At 44.0% G+C, this 13340-nt stretch overlaps 1 protein-coding gene across 8 annotated transcripts in view; it reads left to right on the plus strand.

Annotated features, from left to right (window-relative positions):
• Positions 1 to 13340, plus strand: part of DIP2B (disco interacting protein 2 homolog B) — a 134070-nt gene that overhangs the window by 64564 nt on the left and 56166 nt on the right. For all 8 annotated transcript variants that reach the window (XM_073319096.1, XM_073319099.1, XM_073319098.1 and 5 more), the window contains 2 exons: positions 7190 to 7318; positions 10292 to 10417. In XM_073319096.1, the coding sequence (XP_073175197.1) occupies positions 7190 to 7318; positions 10292 to 10417 (255 nt within the window). The remainder of the gene's footprint in view (positions 1 to 7189; positions 7319 to 10291; positions 10418 to 13340) is intronic.

Raw genomic sequence — 13340 nt, forward strand, 5'->3', positions numbered from 1 at the left:
GCTAAAATACCCACCCCTTCCTCCCTCTTTACCAAAGATAAACTTGGCTTTCCATTGCCTACCATTACAAGGATCGCCACTAGATAGGCACAGAAAAGACCAGTTAGGAATCAATCTCCTTCCACTGCCAGGGTGGGACATAGTATCCTGCTAGAGGCTATATTATTAATAATGAGCACAGGAGATGTGGTCTGTGCACAAGATGTAAGGAGAGACAGTTCCTCCCCCAAGGAGCTTATACCCCAGATACACAAACAATATGAGATGCAATGGGACACAAAGACGGTACTCCCCTAGTATCCTTTTATGTCTATAGTGGTGACAACTTTTGCTGGTCTCTTCTTCCATAAAGCACACAAAAAGCAGTAAGTTTCCCAGAGGGTTATGAATGGAGGGTGGGATAGGTAGGGTGTTCGACATGTAGGGTAGAATGGGAGAAGTAATGGGTATAGAAGTATGAGATTTAAACTGATACTACACAGCATTATCAACGTGGCATGAGCCTCTGGGATTTCTCTCCATTGCCGGTGTCCCCACCAACAACCATACCTCATTTATAAGAGTATATAAGGAAGGGTCACCCACGCAGGATAAATACATGTATTCATCGGTATTAAATTAATGACGAACAAAAAGTTTAATCCATAAAAATAAAGTGCTTTAGCTTCTTTCTGTTAATTGCCTGAAACAGCATCTTAGTCACTGTCCTGTCAGCGTAGACCAGCCTTGCAATGACTCCCATACTGATAGCCCTAAGCAAAAAATGTAAATATCCTGAAACATGCAACTAAAATGGTGTTTCAGACCTAATCCCCTTTCCTCTGTTTGTGCTGATCATTATCTCCTTTAATTCCGTGCAGTGATTCCTCGGCAGATTTGATATCAAAAGTTTGACAGATTGCAAAAATAAATCTGAGCTCAGTTGTTTGTGTGGGTCTGTGTTACAAGACTGTGTGTGTGTGTGTGTGGGGGGGGGGGGGGACACAACACTTTTTTTTTCTTTCTCTTTTTGTTTTTTTGAAAGGGTAATGTGACTGTTATTCTACAGAAATTGGCACGGGTAAGAACTTGTTGCCACAAGCTGAAACTACTTTTAGCAGATGCTTTAAATTGACTAAATTTCAAGTGGTCAGTGTCCTAATTGTCTTAACCATTATAGGACCAACTCAGATCACAAATACTCATAATTCCATGGGTGTGTATTATCATTTGGTCCAACAAGTTTCTGTACTTTTTACCCTAAAATTTTCCTTAGACCAGGGGTGGGCAAACTACGGCCCAGGGGCCGCATCCGGCTGCTCAGACGTTTTAATCTGGCCCTCGAGCTCCCGCCGGGGAGCAGGGTACAGGGCTTGCCCTGCTTTGGTGCTACAGCCGGGGAGCAGGGTCGGGGGCTTGCCCCGCTCTGCACATGATATGGCACCGCGTGGCTCCCAGAAGCAGCGGCATGTCCCCCTCCAGCTCTTACACGTAGGGACAGCCAGGGGGCTCCGCAAGTGCCACCCCTGCAGCTCCCATTGGCCTGGAACTGCGGCCAATGGGAACTGCAGGGGTGACACCTGTGGACAGGGTGGCGCGCAGAGCCACCTGTCTGCCCCTCTGTGTAGGAGCTGGAGGGGGACATGCCGCTGCTTCAGGGAGCTGCTTGAGGGAAGCGCCGCCCAGAGCCTGCATCCCTGACCCCCTCCTGTACCCTGATCCCCCTCCTGCCCTCTGAGCCCCTCAGGTCCCAGCCCGGAGCACCTGCCTGCACCCCCAACCCCTCATCCCCAGTGCCACCCCATAGCCCGCACCCCGAGCCAGACCCCCCTCCCTGCACCTCAACCCCCTACCCCAGCCCAGAGCCACCTCTCGTACCGTGATCTCCTCACTTTTAGCCCTACCCCAGAGCCCACACCCCTAGCTGGAGCCCTCACCCCCTCCTGCACCCCAACCCCCATTTTGTGAGCATTCATGGCCCGCCATACAATTTCCATACTCAGATTTTGCGCTCAGGCCAAAGAGTTTTCCCACCCCTGTCTTAGACTATTCATGTTCTTGCTTTACTAAGCATGATTTTCCCTCCCTCCATTCCCTGTGTGTGTGTTATAGGCTCACCTCTGTCTATGGTTTGTTCTGTTACAAGTCCCAGGTTAGCTTTTTTTTTTAAAGTTTTATATAAGATTCGGCTTTTCTACTTGTCACTTATTTCCTGTCTGAGTCCACAGTGCTCTCTCTCTCCATCCTGTGTCATGTGCCACCAATCAATCAGCAGGTCTGTGCTATAGGTGTTTTAACTAATCTTTTCCTTCAAATCTGCCACCATTGCACTGTTCCAAGTGGGAGCTTCCGTAGTAGACCAGTGATTTAACCAGTGCTTTGTCTAACCACGTAAATTAGACACGTGCATCAGGTTACAACATTGGTTTAAGGAGTTTCACCTGTTTATAAGATCTGACTGCAGCTGCCATAAATGGGGAATTATTTGCTCCCCTGATAAATTGGAGTGAGTTACAAAGGAAAAGCCAAAATTCTAATCCAGGACATGTGATTTTTTTTTTTTTTAAGCCCGTGCATGGCATCAGAATCTCACCCAGATGTAGATCAGCTAGCTTTCCCCATTAGGTCAAATAATTTTGTCCCTGCGCATAACTTGAGATTATTCTGATTGATGGCTCCTGCAGAAAGGCCAAAATGTTATGTCCAGTGAGTTCTTAGTCTTCCGGGTATGGAGGGGAAGGAGCAATAATAACAGACTGAACCTGATGCAACATGTCTGCTACTGAAAAAGGGCTCTCGCCCTGCATTCAGAAAATGGTGCCCAAACTGACCTGCAGACCCCTCATACAGACATTTGCTTTTCACACTGTTTTTATAGGTTTATAGCTGGACAATACTGCATCATTTTAAAGAATAGCCAGTCAAACATTAACACTTTTGTTCAATTCCTTACACAGACTAGCAGGCTAACCTGCTTTTCTGCTCCTCAGTTTGTTCTTTTGTCAAATGAATCCTATCCTGTCTTTGGCTTTATTGCTAATGTATGTATCCCTCATGGCTGCTGTGGCTTACTGATCACATATGAATTTTTTTATTGGCTCTTTTATGTAAAATCACTTTATAAAGTGTCCCTTCCCCTTACTGAGAGGGAGGGAGTGGGGGAGCAGCATGTTCAGCTAGAATCAAATGGCAATTAAAACATCAACTGCATCCTATAAAACCCATATAAAATACAACCATCATGGTGCTTGTGTGTATCCAGGTCCTGCCAGCAGAAACTGCAGCTTGTAGCAGGATTATTCTGAAGGGAATGCTAAATAAAGTCATCTAACATCTGCCAAGCTTAGCTCACTTCTGCTGCTTTGTCAGAGAGCTATGTAACTGTATATGATGTACTATAAATATGTGCTTCTTCCCAGATCTCTGAATCCTGCTTATGTGCTTTATATTAATTTATACTCGTACACCTTATTCTATAACAATATTTAAACAAAGAGCTAGATCTTGAGGTTTCATGTGAGTTAGGGATACATTTGATCCCTATGTAAATGAACGGTCATGACTACACTATGATGTCCTGTGGAATAAACAAAGCTTTTGCATCTTGGAAGCAAGAAATTAAAGTGTATTCAATAGTTCATTTTAAAGAACGGTGTTTAACTGTGCTGCTGACATCTAGTGGTTACTTACAGTCCTAAATAAATTGTCAAGTGAACAGGAGGAAACTTTAAGCTCCTTTGTTAGTTATTGAAGTTGTCTCTTCATTGGCTCTGAATAAAATCTCCCTGTACATGATGAAGACTCAAACATGGATAAGTTTTAAGCAAAAGTGCAGTTCTTCAGTGTGTCATTTAATGTAATTTGTATCTTGGACAAGAGGCGCTTGTTCAGATGGGTACACAAGGAAGATGTCTTTGACTGTCATTGGCATTCAGATTGCTTATTAATTTCTTTAAGACCAGATGATGTGCTTGTCACTGTACAAAGCATAAAAAGACAGTCTGTGCCTGAGGAGCTTACAGTTTAAGACTCTGGGTCTGTATTTATAATGGTCCACATCACAGATCCTTCTATGACTGCAGAGTCCCAATGGGGCTTCCCAGGAGTGTAAAAATCTACCACATGGATCCAGTTTCAGGACTGGGGACTGTGAAAAGGCTGGTAATGCACAGGTACATGTGCTTCTTTGGTGCTAATAAGGTTTGCAGCATAATCTAGTGACTTGTTCTAATCGATGGATTAAATTCTCTGCAGTAAGTATTCTCCCACTGACAGTCTAGGGTTTTCAGTATTTTCAGTGTTTAAACGTTTTTAAATCCATACCCTTTGCAGTTGGTGCTTTGTGAAAGATACCAAAGTAACGGTGCAGAAGGGTTTAAAAATCCTCCAAAGCGATTCAGCCCAAGCTGCAATGGTGCAAGCTTCCTCGCTCGTGTATCTCCATCCTGAGATGGAGAGTCCACTTCTCGGGCTGTGAGGGGTGAGTTCAGTCTTGATGGCACCCTTAATGAAACAAGCTGTATAGGGACAATTATTACTAGCTGGGAGTGTCTGGTGTGTACCACCTGGGAACTGAGAACTAGGCAAACCACCAGGTTCATTATACACCACTGAAAACTCATCAGATGGTAAAAACTTTTGAAGGCTACCAGCCTGGGCTGGAGAGTAACAGACTTGGGTCACTGTCCCTGTTAAGTAACATTCAGCTATGTTTTCAAAATGGTGACAGTGCTCATATTCACACACACAGTCCGCTGTTGCAGCTATTTTGTTACTTGTTTTGAATTGTAAATTATCTAAACATTTTAAATCAAGAATCTCTCCCAATCAGTTTACAAACACAAATGTTAATTAAAGTAGCCTTGTTATCCCTGAGATACAGCTGAATGCTCTGACCCCCTTTTGCAAATTGGTAGACTTGAAGCATGTTAAGTACAGAAGTTGCACAAATCCAGATTTAAATCCAGCTCTCTTGGCTCCCAGTCCTGTACCTTTACCCCAAGTCCATACTTCCTCCCTTTCCAGTCTGCTTATTGTTTATTGATGCTCTTAACCACTTGCTGGGTGTAAAGCTAAGTAACAATAAGACTTACCCCTTTAGTTAACTCTTTCATTTGAGGTGCTCAGGATGCCCCATGCACTTATTTAAGCCTCCTGCCACTCCTCTTATTTGGGAATATGAGTGTCCACACAAGGAGTTATACTGGTATGACTATAGCGATATAGTTCTGCCGGTACTAGATGTATAGACAAGCTCTAGATTCATACCACATCTTTAACCATGGTATTGAAGTGCCTGTGAGGGGTTACACAAATATACTGTCACTGATGTGCTGGTCTGCAAAATGGCAGGTAATAAGTGTCTTGGCTGCCTTGTCAGTTTCATCACTGCCACTAACTAGTTTGTGAAATTGGACCAGTCGCTTACCCTCTCTCGGTCTCGTTTTCCCCAGATGTACATTGAAAACTTGTCTACCTCATGGGGTGTGTGTGTGTGGGGGAGGGAGTTGCAGCTTTGTTTGTAAATTGCTTCAAAATCCTAACATGAAAGGCATTACTGAAGTATGATCTGTCATGGTACTCATTTGGTAACTGTGTTTTATTTCTGGTTAATGTAAATTCCTGGATGGAGGCTATACCTGAGTCCTTATTTTAACTTGTATAAAACTTATATTCTGTTTAGTAACAAAAATTGAAGTTGTGGATGAGTGACCCCAAAATTTTTGCTGCTCCTTAACTTTGATTCTTCCCAAAACTTTCACATCCAAATTCTGCAGACACTGACTGAACTACCATGTTACAAATAAATGTTATCTTTTGGGATTTCAGCTAATTTTGGAATCATGTTGTTTACTTGCTAAAGCAGTTTGATCTATTCTTGTAAATCCTCCTCTGTTCATGCAACATTGATCTGATACCCTCTCTGACTATTAATTAGTAGCTAAAACGACAGAAGAAAACTGTAATTACAGCACTGCATTCATGGACTGTTCAGTCTTGAGTAATTATGTTGGCACGTTCATGAGCAATATATGCTTGACATGCAAATTATCTACCCTGATGGTAGTTCTGGGCAAGAGGGGTCAAATAAGGAACTTCTTCTGAAATGTGCTGTCTTGCACTTACATATGATCCTTTATCATCCCCGTTGTACACATGGGGGAACCGAGGCACACAGAGGTGAGGTGACGTGCCTCTGATCTCACAGTGGGTCAATGGCAGGAGGAGGACTAAAACCCAGGATTCCTGATTCCCTGGGTGAAATCCTAGCCTCGTTAAAATCAATGGCAAAGCTCTCATTGACTTCAGTGGAACCAGAATTTCTCCCCAAGTTTCATTCTGTAAACACTGAACTATATTTTCAAGTCCTTCATGTTAATTCGAACAGTTTTGCTCTTTTTTAGCTCTACAAGACAAGCTGTCTCTGTGAAAGAATCAATTTCCTTCCTGTTTACTGTATGTGACCTATCAATAAAAATAGCTTACTTCGATCGCTTGTTCTTCACTCAGACTGCGTTCAGCTATTTTTAAAGAGGTTTTTTTTCCTCCTAAAGGAAGGGTACAATGCTGTGTTTAAAGCTCTTTTGTAACACATTTGCTTGTAGTGGAAAGTTTTTTCTCTTGTAAAATTGCAGGACTTATGCTGGAGAATTCCATGAATTATAGATAACATGCTGTAATTAGGACTTCTTAGCTAGTTTCTTCACTAATAACTGAAAACATTTTCTTTAAGTGTTATGAAAATTATGATGATAATAAAATGGTTGCAATAGATCAGACTATCTTGTATATAATTCTTTTCCAAAATTCATTCTTTAGATATCTGTCTTGGTGGAGAACTGTGTTTTTTTGTTTCCCCTAAGAAGCAGGTTTAAATCTCAAGAGAGATGTATAATTTGTTAAAAAGCACAATGTTATAGTACTGCTGGAACCAGGCTAAACTGCTCTGTTACAGATCACCCTACACCAGCGTAACTCATGGCCTATACTAGAGGTTTGCACCAGTGGCTAAATCCCAATTTAGAAAAGACCTTAAACATGATTATTGAACATTTCAGCAGGCAATCTTTAATTTCAGCAGCGCACTGTGCTAAACCTGTTTGTTCCCGGTGGATAACTTAGCAGGTGGTAATAGATTTTTAGTCCAAAAGCAGGTTGCTTTGGTTTTGTTTTTTTTAATCTCTGAAAGAGTTGTGGATTTGTTTTCCAGGGGTTGACCCAGCATTACAAAAGGAACCCAGAAATCAGACACCTGCTCCAGCAGCTACTTCAGCACCATCCTCATCCAAGTATCACCGAGCTCGATCTGGAGGAGCCAGAGATGAACGCTATCGGTCTGGTAAGGATATAACAAAGACCTTTGTCAGTGGGAGAATACAGGCCACGTGATCTGAGTGGTTCAGCCAGTTAGTGGTCTAATTGCTGAAAGGCCTGTCTTGCTCATAGTTTGTCTAGAAACCAGGGTGCTCAGGGGCCTGCGGTTCCTAATGAAAATCAAGGAACAAAGGATGCTGATCAGGGAGGGTAAATGACTCTTTGCCTCTTAGGTTCCTGGGAGGAGTTTAGCTGGTTCGTGGAGGAGAACTTCACTTGGCGCTAATCCATTTTAGCGAGCGACAAGAGGCAGATAAGCACAGTATAGAAGAGGAGTGGGCAAACTGCGGCCCATGGGCTGGATCCGGCCCGCGGGATTGCCCCCTGTGGTGGTGCAGGCCCTGCACCACTCCCAGAAGCGGCCGGCGCCACGTCCCTGCGGGTCGGGCGGGGGTGACCGAGGGCTCTGTGCGTTGCCCTTGCCTCCAGGCACCGCCCCCCGCAGCTCCCACTGGCTGGGAACGGGGAACCATGGCCAATGGGAGCTTTGGGGGAGGTACCTGGAGGCGTGGCAAGGGCAGCGTGGTGCCGGCCGCTTCCTGGCCCCGGTGCATGCTGCTGCCACGCCTGCACCCCCCCAACTCCCTGCCCTAAGCCCCCTGCCTGCACCCCGCACCCCAACCCCTGCCCTGAGCCTCCTCATACACCCCGCACCCCTCTTCTGCCCCAATCCCTTGCCCTGAGCCCGTTCCTGCACCCCGCACCCCCTCCCGCACCCCAATCCCCTGCCCCGGCCCTGCATACAATTTCCCCACCCAGATGTGGCCCTCGGCACAAAAAGTTTGCCCACCCCTGCTGTAGAAAGACTAAATTAACTGAAATGTCCAATGCCGCCTCCTAAAGGGAGCTCTCGAAAGTAGCCAGTTTCTCTTCTTCAGCTAGAGGGGTTCCAGCTCACCAGCAGGTTCACTGGAATCCCAGACTGACAGCCTCCTGGGAAGATGTGCCTAAGAACTGGTCTCCTTTGTGCTCACATGTTCCGAGCGCCTCCGAGGAGCTGGAAAAGTCAGACTCCTGTCCTGCTGATTTTCTCCACGGCTCAGGAGGGAGACGACTGGGGGTGGGATGTGTGTAGAAGCAGGAGGCAAGTTCCCACTCTCAGTCTGAAGCTGGACCTGTTGCTCAGGAAAATGCACACCCTTGAGCACCATAGCTGGGCCCATCTAACCCCCAGTGTAGACACAGCTAGGTCAATGGAACAGTGCTTCTGTAGACCTAGCTACCATCACATGGGGAGGTAAGAGTTCCTGCAGCAACAGAAAACCCCTTTCCCTTGCTGTAGTCTGCGTCTGTGCTGCAAGACTAAACAACATCGCTGCAGCTCTGTAGTGATGCCTCTGTGGCACCCATCATGTAGACATGGTCTAAGTCACTTCACCATCTGTGTGAGGGGAACATATTTCCCTCCTCGGGGGATTGTGAAACTTAATTCACTTGTGTCAACTGCTTTGAGCTTCTTGGACGGAAAGCCCTGGTAAAAGTGAAAAAATAGCACCAGCAGCAGTTTTTCTCGTGCAGTACTGTGCTGTGATTTATTTAGGGTTCTTACGGGCTGGTGCCAACAGCTAAATCCACTGTGTCCCCCACGGCAGGCTTTCCTCTCCCATAATACAATTCTGATTACCACTCCAGTGATGTGTGCCAAGAGAGCTGGCACCGGAGTCCCAAGGTCACTTTGGAACCATACATGTCTCCAGGATTCCAAAATTATTTTCCCTGCTACTTTTCTGAAATTATTCCCATAAAAGTACCCCCAAAAGAGTGAAGAATCTCTGATCTCCATCAGAGGATGGGTGAAAACAGTATTTCACTGGCTTTTGTTTTGTATTTAGAGTGATTTGTAGAAAAATAAATGCAGATAAACATCTGACTTTTTTAAAAAAATAAGTGCAGCTCTGACAGCTTCTGACTGACGTGTCTCTAATTTCCCTTTTATTTTCCTCTGAGGGCAACAAATTCTATTTGTTTTATTTCTTCTTCTTGTGTTGTGGTAAAATATTTGATTCCTAAACTTATGTTTGGTTTGGGGCGTGGACTGTTCCCTTGAATCCATAGGTTTGTTCCCTGACCGTGCCATTGAATGTCTGCAGTAATTCTTCTGAAGTTCTGTGTTAAAACTTTGGGCAGGCTGCTACTGAATGCTCAAAGCAGGGCAGGCTTGTTAAGTTAAAGGATCCATTGTATTCTAATGTTTAAAATTAAATGACTGTTTTGTTTCCAGCTGCCTTTGGTAGGATTTTTCTAACATAGCACAGTGGAAAATATTAAACTACATCAGATTTTTTTTTTAAAGGCTAAATGTGTCAGATCTTTTAAAATACTTCAAAGCTGATTAGTTCTATGGAACATTGGCACCTGTGCATTTTTATTATTTATTAACCAGTTATGGTATTGCTTGGTGGCCAAACAGTTTGGTAACCTACTGTGCCAAGTGCTGTACTAAGATGATATAGAAAAACACAGCACTCTGCACCAAAGCTTGTAGTCTGAAAGACAAGAGGTAACAGTTGCTTAAGACAGACAAGCAGGTTGGGATGGGAGGTTGGGGGGAAAAGGTTACAGAAATGCCATGTGCTACAAAATAGTTTCTAGAGAGACAAAGGGGTCTAATGGTTAGTGCAGGATACTTGGAACCCAAGTTCCTGACTCTTCCACCTGTTTACTCTGGATTGGCAAATCACTTAACCACTGTTTTCAATTTTACTGATAGGGAAAATAAATGTCATAGGTGGGGTGGCAAAGCTTAATTCATTGTTTTTGAAGGTGCTGTGAGGTCTTGGCTAGAAGGCACGAGGGCAGGGCGGTACGGTGGCTATAATATATGTGAATAACTCCTTTTTAAACAACTTATTTATTTATTTACATTCATTCATTCATTCATTCTTCCTAATAGGTTTTTACTTTTCCAAAACTAAGGGTGGTAATTTCCATTTTGCAGATATTCACACAGAGGCAGTTCAAGCAGCACTGGCAAAGCATAAAGAACAGAAGATGGCCCTGCCCATGCCAACTAAAAGACGGTCCACATTTGTACAATCGCCAGCTGATGCCTGCACGCCCCCAGGTTAGGAATACTCTTGCCAGTTGTGGTTCTGAGAGGGGTTGAAAAAAATCTCCTAACAGATTCCAAGCCAGGAGGCTGAAGTTATGCAAAGATTGTTAAATACCATGTTGCACTTTTATCTGGTAAATTATTTCCAAGGTTCCCTTGTCATATCTAAGTGGCTGGTGATTTGCATGTTCAGGGAATGTGTGTTCAGTAACCCTCCCTTGCAAAGCTGATATCTCAGCAGTGCTTTACAATAGGGGAAAATAATTCGTCCTCTGAGGCCTTTTAAAGCTCCAGGTGTGGAAGCTGAGGCACCTTCTTGGACTGAGAATTTCTCTTTTGCTTCCTGGATCCCTATTTCATACTTCATCCATAAGAAGTTAAAACAACATCGTGGGCTTGTGTTTTCCGAAGGGTAACACGCAGCATTCAAAAGCAGCCACTGGTTTTCCGAAGCTTAGTAATTTACAATGATGCATCTTTTTGAGGCATGGACTCAGAGACTTTCTGTGATCCCAGAATACTCAGGGCCTCTTCACTCCCTGCCTACTCACATGAAGTGGCTATCCTGAGCCTCCGCAATAAAGCTAGTCACATAATTTGTTGCAGGTCCTGGTAGGTTTTCATCAAATATTAATGAATAAACCTTTTTCCATTTTTCAAGCAGCTTTGTGCACGAGGTGATGGATTGTAAATACAGTTGCACAACCTCAGACCATTTGTGCTGATGGCAACAATACCGTAACCTCTGGGTGCTACAGTTTCACACATTGCTATGTAATCTCTGCTCATTCTATTTTTTATTTTTACACCAGTGCAATAAACCTGTTAGTATTTAAAAAAAACAAAACTCTCTTTTGAGACTGCAATTTATATAATCATGTAAGAATTATCCCAAGTTTATTATTGACTTGGTACATTCCAGCTGTGTTCATCACTATACAGAACATAGAATAAGAAACTGGTGTTGCACCAGGTGGCCTACAATTGAATGGATGCTGAGGGCCTGATCTAACTGGGGGAAGCCTTTCATTGACCTCTGCCCTGTGGATCTGTCCTTAATACTGATAATTATTTTCACTCTGCAAAGCCAGTAGGACAAGCCAAAGTAATAAACACAAGCCTGCTGCCTCTTTGCAGCATCAGATTTTAAGGGAAGGATCCTATATAACATTCAAGAGGCTCTTGTATAAAATGAGCCCATTGGCCCTGGGTAAAAGTCTGTAACTTCAAAATAATCTTACACTTGGTACCCTGTAGTGAATATAATTTCAACTCCTTAACAAAGTGAGTGTTCAGAGCCTCCATGTGAGAGTAGATTTGGGGAGTGGATGCATCTTTTTCCAAAGGTGGTGTCACTTTGTACATGCTCCCTTTCTCGGTTTGCTTTTTTTAAATGCTGTGTGGCTTGCTCTTTTCTGTGATATCTCATCTGAAGGAGTTTGCCTGTTAACCTCTGGATAGGTATTACCCTTCATTAAACCTGTGACGCTCCTGCTGCTATGCCTGTGAAATTCAACAATCTTTAAACCCCCAAAAACCTAACCAAGGCCTGGCAGCTGAGAGCCGTTAACGAACCTTCCTTTTAATATTTTTGGTCAAATGCATAAATTGTACTTTGTGCGGCAGGGGAATTTAAAGTGTTTAGCTTGGTCGAAGGCTCCTAAGCTCTTTGTCAGTTTGTGACCTAATTATGTGGATATTCAGATTCTTTTAGACAACTTGAATTACTGCCATCTCGTTTCTCTTTATGGCCTGAAATTATTCCCTAATGTCATGAGGTTATTACCTCAGTTTCCCCTTTTTAGGAGTTCTTTGTGCATAGATATTACTCATTCATGTGGATCAACGCACTGACAAAAACAGCAGTATGCACAGGAAGGGTTAAAATTCAGCGGGCTTTCCTCTCTGCCTTGAACCTGGCTGCATCTGTGCATATGCAGCGAGTACTGCACTATGCTCCTGCACCACGCATGGACCAAAGGAGTGGAATGACCTGGGGGAAAAGGAGTGACCATCTAACTCCAGCCGGTCTGATGGCAATGCTTGGTGCTCAATGGCAGGGATATGTATTTGTGGGCCAGAGCTCAGGCGCTGATTCACAGGCCTTGATGGTAGCTGGGTGTGAAGCAGAAGCAGCGTGTTCACAGCCTCTGGAAGGAAGGGGGACGTGTGTCTGCACAGTCAGTGACCTCTTCTGACTGAACTACTCTGGGGTTTAGCTCTTCTGAAAGACACCATGTTGCAGGCCAGTGGAGAGAATGAAAAGGAGAGAGTCTAAGGAGCTCAATGGTCCCCTTCCCATTTCTCTTTTGGAGAGGGAGGAATAGAAGAAACAGTGTACTCACTCGCACAGATGGACAGATTTTTTGATAGGCTTTATGAAATTAGTAGGAACTCAGTCCAGTTCCTGGTAGGTGTAGATATCCATATTGTCAAAAGCTACCACTGCTATCTCTAACTGGCCCCCTGCAGTCAAAGCAGAAGTATCAAGGACTGAGGATAGATCTTCTCTCTTGCCCCTACAGAGTGGGGTTTAGACACCAGTGTTATCAGCTTGTGGGTGAAGCTTCTCAGCTCTGCCCATGCTGAACCTGTGGTATGATTAGCTGGAAGAAATTAGTCTGCAGGGCTCCATCACCTTTCATCATCAGCAAGTTAATAGACTTCAGTCTTCTCTGCTAGTTCAGATGCTTGTGTAAGAGTTCCTCCTCCCAACAAGCAGATGGAGACAGTGCAGTCTCCTACTGCTCGTTTAAGGGTTTAGCAGCATAAAAATTTAGGTGAATACTTCCATACATAGACACTAGACCAACGACCTTATTTAGCAAGCCACCAACTTTAATGATAACTGTTACATCAACTAGAACCTTTCAAAAAACTGCAGAAGTCAACAGGAAGACGATACTTATGTGCACAGGAAGGAAGGCAGTCTGAG

Source organism: Lepidochelys kempii, chromosome 20, assembly GCF_965140265.1.
Source record: "Lepidochelys kempii isolate rLepKem1 chromosome 20, rLepKem1.hap2, whole genome shotgun sequence".
NCBI classification, from domain to species: domain Eukaryota; kingdom Metazoa; phylum Chordata; order Testudines; family Cheloniidae; genus Lepidochelys; species Lepidochelys kempii.